The 9,105-nt window shown below is 38.6% G+C and overlaps 1 protein-coding gene across 2 annotated transcripts in view; it reads right to left on the reverse strand.

Moving 5' to 3' along the window:
• Positions 1 to 9,105, reverse strand: part of npr2 (natriuretic peptide receptor 2) — a 50,870-nt gene that overhangs the window by 35,861 nt on the left and 5,904 nt on the right. For both annotated transcript variants that reach the window (XM_071363116.1, XM_071363115.1), the window contains exons 3-6: positions 6,957 to 7,070; positions 6,517 to 6,652; positions 6,283 to 6,377; positions 4,395 to 4,530 (exon numbers count right to left, since the gene is read on the reverse strand). In XM_071363116.1, the coding sequence (XP_071219217.1) occupies positions 4,395 to 4,530; positions 6,283 to 6,377; positions 6,517 to 6,652; positions 6,957 to 7,070 (481 nt within the window). The remainder of the gene's footprint in view (positions 1 to 4,394; positions 4,531 to 6,282; positions 6,378 to 6,516; positions 6,653 to 6,956; positions 7,071 to 9,105) is intronic.

The raw sequence follows: 9,105 nt of genomic DNA on the forward strand, positions 1-9,105 counted from the left end.
GCAGATGATGATGTGCAAGTAGAAATAAGTCAAAATTGGCGGCAAATAAAATCATGCCAGTTGGGGAACCATGCTGTATATCATCATGCCGGTCTTCCTCCTGTGCCACAGACAGCCAGACTCATACATCAGATAATTATTTGTGGATGGACTCCACTTGTTGGAGAGATTGGGAGGGTGATGAGAAGCAACACTCATTCATTATCTATAGATACCATATCACTTCATTGCATTGGCCTACCTAATTATTCTTTATTATCTAATACATGTACATGTATTCAAAAGTGTTTCTCCTTACACAGTATTAAAATGTTTCATCTATACATGCCTTCCATGAAAAACCATGTTGCACATGAAATACAGTTGAAGTCGGAAGTTTACATACACCTTAGCCAAATACATTTAAAATCAGTTTTTCACAATTCCTGACATTTAATCCTAGTAAAAATCCCTGTCTTAGGTCAGTTAGGATCACCACTTTATTTTAAGAATGTGAAATGTCAGAATAATAGCAGAGAGAATTATTTATTTCAGCTTTTATTTCTATCATCACATTCCCAGTGGGTCAGAAGTTTACATACACTCAATTAGTATTTGGTAGCATTGTCTTTAAATTGTTTAACTTGGGTCAAACGTTTCGGGTAGCCTTCCACAAGCTTCCCACAATAAGTTGGGTGAATTTTGGCCCATTCATCCTGACAGAGCTGGTGTAACTGAGTCAGGTTTGTAGGCCTCCTTGCTCGCACACGCTTTTTCAGTTCTGCCCACCAATTTTCTATAGGATTGAGGTCAGGGCTTTGTGATGGCCACTCCAATACCTTGACTTTGTTGTCCTTAAGCCATTTTGCAACAACTTTGGAAGTATGCTTGGGGTCATTGTCCATTTGGAAGACCAATTTGCGACCAAGCTTTAACTTCCTGACCGATGTCTTGAGATGTTGCTTCAATATATCCACATAATTTTCCTGCCTCATGATGCCCTCTATTTTGTGAAGTGCACCAGTTCCTCCTGCAGCAAAGCACCCCCACAACATGATGCTGCCACCCCTGTGTTTCACGGTTGGGATGGCGTTCTTCGGCTTGCAAGCCTCCCCCTTTTTTCTCCAAACATAACGATGGTCATTAAAGTAAACACAAAATGCAGTTTTTAGGTGATCATATTATTTACTAAAATCTCTAGGGTAGGGAGCAGCATTTGGAATTTTGGATGAAAAGCATGCCCAAATTAAACTGCCTGCTACTCGGGCCCAGAATATATGATATGCAGATTTGGATAGAAAACACTCTAAAGTTTCCAAAACTGTTAAAATAGTGTCTGTGAGTATAACATAACTGATTTGGCAGGCGAAAACCTGTGAAAAATCCATTCAGGAAGTAGTTTTATTATTTTTTTTTTTTCTATTCAATGCCATTACAGTATCCATTGACTTAGGACTCAAATTGCAGTTCCTATGCCTTCCACTAGATGTCAACAGTCTTTAGAAATTGTTTCAGGCTTGTATTCTGAAAAATGAGGGAATAAGAGCAGTCTGAATGAGTGGACCCTAAAGTGTCACAGGGCTTTTTCATGCGCGCGACCAGAGAGAGTGCCTTTCTTGTTTACCTTTTATATTGACGACGTTATTGTCCGGTTGAAATATTATCGATTATTTAGGCTAAAAACAAATTGAGGATTGAATATAAATATCATTTGACATGTTTCTATGACCTTTACGGATACAATTTGGATTTTTTGTCTGCCTGTTTTGACTGCGTTTGAGCCTGTAGATTACTGAAGAAAACGCGCGGACAAAACGGAGGTTTTTGGATATAAAGAGACTTTATCGAACAAAAGGAACATTTATTGAGTAAATGAATGTCTTCTGAGTGCAAACATATGAAGATCATCAAAGGTAAGGGATTCATTTTCTCTCTATTTCTGACTTGTGTAACTCTTCTACTTGGCTGGTTACTGTTTGTAATGATTTGTCTGCTGGGCTATGTTCTCAAATAATCGTAAGGTATGCCTTCGCCGTAAAGCATTTTTTAAATCTGACACCGTGGTTAGATTCACAAGAAGTTAATCTTTAAACCTATGTAAAATATGTTTTGTTTTCTGAATTTTTATAATTAGTATTTCTGTATTTGAATTTGGCGCTCTGCAATCTCACTGGATGTTGGCCAGGTGGGACGCTAGCGTCCCACAAACCCTAGAGAGGTTAAAAGAAAAAAGCTATCTGAACCTTCATGGCCCTATGTGACAAAGTAATTGCCCCCCCCTTGTTAAATCATGAGTTTACTGTGGTTAAATCACATTTTTTGGAAAGCTAGGTTCAATTTCACTAGCCACACCCAGGACTGATTACTGCCAGACCTGTTGAATCAAGAAATCACTTAAATAGAACATGTATGACAAAGTGAAGTAGGCCAAAAGATCTCAAAAAGCAAGACAACATGCTGCAATCCAAAGAAATTCAGGAACAGATGAGAAACAAAGTAATTGACATCTATCAGTCTGGAAAGGGTTACAAAGCCATTCCTAAAGCTTTGGGACTCCAGAGAACCACGGTGAGAGACATTATCCACAAATGGAGAACATTTGGAACAGTGGTGAACCTTCCCAGGAGTGGCCGGCCTACCAAAATTACACCAAGAGCGCAGCGACGACTCATCCAAGAGATCACAAAAGAACCCACAACAACATCTAAAGAACTACATGACTCAACCATAAGAAAGAGACTGGGCAAAATGGCATCCATGGTAGAGTTCCAAGGCGAAAACCACTGCTGACCAAAAAGAACATAAAGGCTCGTCTCACTTTTGGCAAAAAACATCTTGATGATCCCCAAGACTTTTGGGGAAATATTCTGTGGACTGACAAGACAAAAGGTGAACTTTTTGGAAGGTGTGCGTCCGTTACATCTGGCATAAAAGTAACACAGCATTTCAGAAAAAGAACATCATACCAACAGTCAAATATGGTGGTAGTAGTGTGATGGTCTGGGGCTGCTTTGCTGCTCCAGGACCTGGACGACTTGCTGGGATTGATGGAACTATGAATTCTGCTCTCTACCTAAAAATCCTGAAGGAGAATGTCCGGCCATCAGTTCGTGACCTCAAGCTGAAGCGCACTTGGGTTCTGCAGCAGGACAATGATCCAAAACACACCACCTCGGAATGGCTTAAAAAAACTAAATGAAGGTTTTGGAGTGGCCTAGTCAAAGTCCGGACTTGAATCCGATTGAGATGCTGTGGCATGACCTTAAAAAGGCGGTTCATGCTCGAAAACCCTCCAATGTGGCTGAATTAAAACAATTCTGCAAAGAAGAGTGGGCCAAAATTCCTCCACAGCGATGTGAAAGCCTCATTGCCAGTTATCGCAAATGCTTGATTGCAGTTGTTGCTGCTGAGGGTGGCACAACCAGTTATTAGGTTTAGGGGGCAATTACTTTTTCACATAGGGCCATGAAGGTTCGGATAGCTTTTCTCCCTTAATAAATAAAATCATCACTTAACTGCAATTTTTGTTGACTTTGGTTATCTTCGTGTAATATTTAAATTTGTTTGATGAATTGAAACATTTAAGTGTGACAAATGTTCAAAAAAACAAGAAATCAGGAAGGGGGCAAATACTTTTTCACAGAACTGTACTTTTGTACCGGTTTGCTCAAGTGTCTTCACAAGGTCCTTTGCTGTTGTTCTGGGATTGATTTGCACTTTTCACACCAAAGTACATTAATCTCTAGGAGACAGAACGCGTCTCCTTCCTGAGCGGTATGACGGCTGCGTGGTCCCATGGTGTTTATACTTGCATACTATTGTTTGTACAGATGAACGTGGTACCTCAGGCGTTTGGAAATTGCTCCCAAGGATGAACCAGATTTTTTTCTGAGGTCTTGGCTGATTTCCCCATGATGTCAAGCAAAGAGGCACTGAGTTTGAAGGTAGGCCTTGAAATACATCCACAGGTACACCTCCAATTGACTCAAAGTAAATTACCCTATCAGAAGCTTCTAAAGCCATGACATCATTTTCTGGAATTTTCCAAGCTGTTTAAAGGCACAGTCAACTTAGTGTATGTAAACTTCTGACCCACTGGAATTGTGATACAGTGAATTATAAGTGAAATAATCTGTTTGTAAACAATTGTTGGAAAAATGACTTGTGTCATGCACAAAGTAGATGTCCTAACCGACTTGCCAAAACTATAGTTCGTTAACAAGAAATTTGTGGAGTGGTTGAAAAAATGAGTTTTAATGACTTCAACCTAAGTGTATGTAAACTTCCGACTTCAACTGTAGCATCAACAAAGATGGTACAACACTACAAATAATTATTCAAACTGCTGTAATACTATATAAGCACCTGACTTAACCATTAAATCACTTGTACAGGAGCCAGCCTACTTGACCTACCATCAATGCAGATGGGATCATCAGAAGAGAAGACGCATGGTGGGTTATCCAGAGGTGGGCTCCCTTTGGGCCAATGAATCCTCTCCGTTGAGGACCAGATGATCTCTTTGTTAGTTCCATTGTAATGGGCCACAAGCTGCAAAACACCAAGACAAAGTTTTTGCTTTGTTTACAAACTCGATTCCCATGGCCAAATTATACATTCAGAGGGATGAATAAGAAGCATGTTACATAATCAAAATGAGCCCTTTTTCTCCCACTTCCAATAAATATCACACCGCAGAGTATTATGAAAATGAGAGCCTGTTTAAATTTCACAGTAGCATTAAAGCTGCATATTAAAATAGCTGCTACTCTCCTTCAATGCCTTTAAAACATGAAAGCCCATCAGTGAAGAAAGCAAAAGTTTGGCCTGAATGTTTTGGGGGCATGCCCATAATAAATAACTATATGACTAAAATGTTAAACATTAAAATATACTCATGTATAAAGCAAGACAGGGTATCGTTGACTTACTGGCCCTTCTCAGACAAATTAGTAGTTTTGAAAAGGTTGTCTGAGAAACGGTGTTCTTTCATCTCAGGCGGCGGGAGCTTTATTGTTTGATGATATGGCATTTGCCAGCCCTGTTAATAGCTTCCCTTGTTACAGAAGGGCATTGTGAAACATGACTCCAATGTCTCTAACCAGCTGCTGGAGAATGTCAATATAGCCTGCCTCCATAGTGGAGGGCCAGACAGGCATGTTGGGTTGGGTCCTCCCTGCTACTCAGTCTGTGAAGGAGAAGGGCAGCCCCACTGAGAGGGCAAGAACTATGCAGGTTGTAAAAGTTTGTTGAGGAGCAGGGGGGCCATTCAACTCAACCAGTCATCAATGGCTTCAATAGCTACTGGTTTCAATAGAACCGTGTCTTTCTAATCAGTGATTTATTCAAATCAAAGGAGTTTTGGTTAGGTTAGCGGACTCTGATCAAATACCCAACATATCATTAAGAGTCATGACCCCAGAATATCTCCCAAAAAGTAATAGCCCTTAGTCTTTGCATGATGTTGAACATTTATTTTTTAAATACATTGATGGCAAATTGGCAATGCACAAGCAAAGCATTGGGTTTTCAGCTCCCCAATTCAGTATGCGGAGAGTAATAGAGGGAAATTCTTGTTACAGTAATTACAGAAAACTAACATCTGGAACGGATTAGATCGGTCCCCCGAAAGTACTGCTCTCACTCACTGTTATTATTTATTGTCACCGAGTTTACTATTGAGATCCATTTTATAAATCATAAAGTGCACAAATTGATATTTTGACAACAGATATTTTTGTAGTTTAGAAATATACATTTCTATTGAAATGTTGGCTACAGCAATTAGCAATAAATAAACAAGAGGCTTTAAAAGAATAGCTCTGCATCCATCTCCACTGTGGGATATTGTAAAAGCAGGAATTTGAAAATGAACACTGTTATTGAATGTTCACATAGGAAAACACATTGATAATGCCAAGTGTTTACTTGGGGAACTCAATGATTCTCTTGTAAGTCACACTCAAAACTAACCTGAAAGTACCTTCGTCATAGTGAACGTATGGCCACTCATCAGAACATATCTGCATAAAGTATAAAATAATGGTGCACTGTCTACCACTATGGTAAATTAGCAACAAATTATGTAATGTTGATAAACGATTGGTCCTTTTTGGAATAGTAATAACTGCCATGACTTTAAAGTGACTGTAAAGTTAACTTGCCTGAAAAAAAAAAAGCCTGATAACAAAATAGCAAGTTGTGTCTTTTTGTGAGTGGCTTCTAAAATAGCAAAGCTTTAGATGTCTTGACTAGTTAAATAAAGGTTAAATAAATAGATCTACCTGCAGAAGTAACACTTACCCCATACTCTCCAGATTCCTGGTTTGTCATTGCCCAGAGGTTGAAATCGGTGTTCCTAGCATTGTTTTTGTCTGTGGTCACAAGTCCTGTAACCCCTTAAAACACAGAAAACCTTCACATTTAGACTTTTCATATCAGTCATAATGCAAAAATGGGTTTCCTACCCAACTGACACAAAAAGGATGATTGCAAAGTCAACTAAAAGCAGCACCATGATCAACTCATAATATTCACCCCAAAATCGTAGGTTTTGCATCCTCTGTGTGATGCTGATTCCATCGCTCTGGGAGCCCCCCTCCGCCAGCGTCTCCTCCAAGGCCTTAGCATACATCACAAAGCCATCATAGAAGCAGCCAGCGATGAAATCCATCTGAAAGGAATGGAGGTCTATACATCAGCCAGCAAGAGAGTAGTCTTCATAATCTTCATTCACAAATGCAGCTTTTGTTTACTATTTGCATGGAATTATATCTTGACCCTTATATGCATGGCTCTACTCCCTTTCTATCTCGATTTAAATATCTGTTTGAGCCCAGTTAGACGCCAAAACGCCATTAATCTTCACAAGGAAGGAGTCAAGTTTTTAATGAATCAAAGAAATCCATTAATTACTATGTATAAATGATCTCTTTTATAGCAGTGGCTTAGATGTGGCAGGATTTCAAACAACTTACCAGAGAGGGTTCTATGTTCACATCAAAGTCCTTCTGAGCTCTAATGTGGAGCTCATCTTGAAACTCTTTATACTCTGGATTATCAGGCTCCCTGTATGTTATTACCAACACGGACTGGAAGAAAGAGAGACAACATTGAGAAAGTGGAACATCACTGGGGAATTACACCCAGAGCATCATAAACATGTACCAACTATGACAGATTTATAATCATGGCATGCAGACGGATTTCCTACTGGGTGGAAATGTAAATGATACAATTGTAATTCGAAATGCTTTGAAGTAGGATTAAAAATGAGCAGATGTATCCTGTTTTATAATCTAAACAGTCTAATGAACAGTCCCTTGTGAGTAAACGGCAACAACATTTATGGTGAAGAATGCACAATTAGCTGTGTCCAAATGCACATGTCTTGAAGACTAGGGCAAAAACGTTTTTTTTTTTTTTTAAACCAGCTGTGGTAACTATATATTGCTTATGTTATAATTAATTTTCTATTTGCCTGACTTGTTACAAATTGCTATTAGACCACAGTTGTGACGTTGTTTGAATAATTATGTTTGGATGGAGGCATATTGTTTGGATGGAAAAGCACCGTTTCGGCCTAAGATTTAATATATGGTCATCAATTGAGTTTTGACTTGAACTTTGCCTTGTTATTACTGATATAAGCTAAATCCGGCTGAATGGTCAGATTCAGTAATGATAAACAATCGACAAGTAACTTCCAAAAGCAATCAACATTCTAGAGCTACATATTGCCATAAATCCTTTTACTGCTTGTAGTCAAATGAAGATGTTGTATAATCAGTAAAACAGGGCCAAAATCGTATATATTACAAGGTAGAAGTATATCACGAGCAGAGGCATCAATTTTAACTAAGTATTAGGTCTCAACAAAGTGCTTTACGAATAGCTTCTCTATCTCCATCTAAGTGCCTTCATATTGTGTCTGTTATATCTAGCCTTTTTATTGTAACGCTTCAGAAAAAAAGACTTGCAATAACCAGACAACAGCACACACTTTTTCAGTCAAGTTAATAAGCTTAACTTGTCTTTATCAATCCAAAGTCATTTGTAGCGCCTTTCATTAGGAGTTCTACGCCGGAATTTCTAATACTAAGAGACTACAGTAACTGCAGCGAAATCAGTGACATTTAACGACCAAATTGGAAGAGAAGCATCTGTACCCCCCCACTTACTTATTTCTCAACAGATCAACATGCAGGCCTAAGTGGCTTTTAGCTGAAAACACATGCTCTCCTTTATTAACTCCATCCAATCATTAAAGTCCTCCGAGCAGAGACAGATTATTGCCTGCCGAGTCAGAACCATTTTGAAGTTCGTTATCACGTTGATCAGAGAGGCACGTTCATTTTACATAACTGTGATTAAAATAAATGCTTTATCCATCTGCACAATGCAATTTCCATTTGAAATTTGTGGGACAAAGCATTGTTATCATAGGCAAAGGTCAGTTATGATTTTATTGGATGACTAATGCAGTGAGTTAGACTGGTTTAGGGAAAGTTTTGGGGTTAGGTTGAGAGGATGCCGTGTAGGCCTACTGTAGAGAGAGAGACATGGTTCTCGTTAGCATCCTCATTAGGTTATGAACAATGAACCATAATTGTCCCAAGCTGGTTGTCAATGGCTGGTGACAAACATGCCTGGGAAACATCTCTACCTCTGAAGAACAAAAACATGCATTGTAAACAAATACAAATTTGCATGAGGTACAAACATCCTAAACGTTTTATAATAAAACTTTACAGTAGTGCTGAGCGATTAGTGTTTTTTGAAGTTGGTTCGGTTTGGGTTAGATTATTAGAAAATAATCACGTTTTCAATATTTTTTTAAACATGAAATGCATTATGAAATAATTACAATTATTTGTTAGTTTTTAATGGAAATTCCACAGCAAAAACCTTGAAAATATTCCATTGTCTCCGTCAGGTCCGCATTGGGTAGACGTCAACAGAAAAATAGGAAGTTACTATGAAATAAAAAAACATTTTAGTTGTGTATATTAATGAATTTTTATTTGATTACTTTATAATTTTTTATTCCTTAGTCATCATCACATCTCTGCTCAGGCAGTAGCAGCCAGACAACGTTCTATGTGCTCCCCCATACTGTACTGTCTT

Source organism: Salvelinus alpinus, chromosome 24 (assembly GCF_045679555.1).
Source record: "Salvelinus alpinus chromosome 24, SLU_Salpinus.1, whole genome shotgun sequence".
NCBI classification, from domain to species: Eukaryota; Metazoa; Chordata; class Actinopteri; order Salmoniformes; family Salmonidae; genus Salvelinus; species Salvelinus alpinus.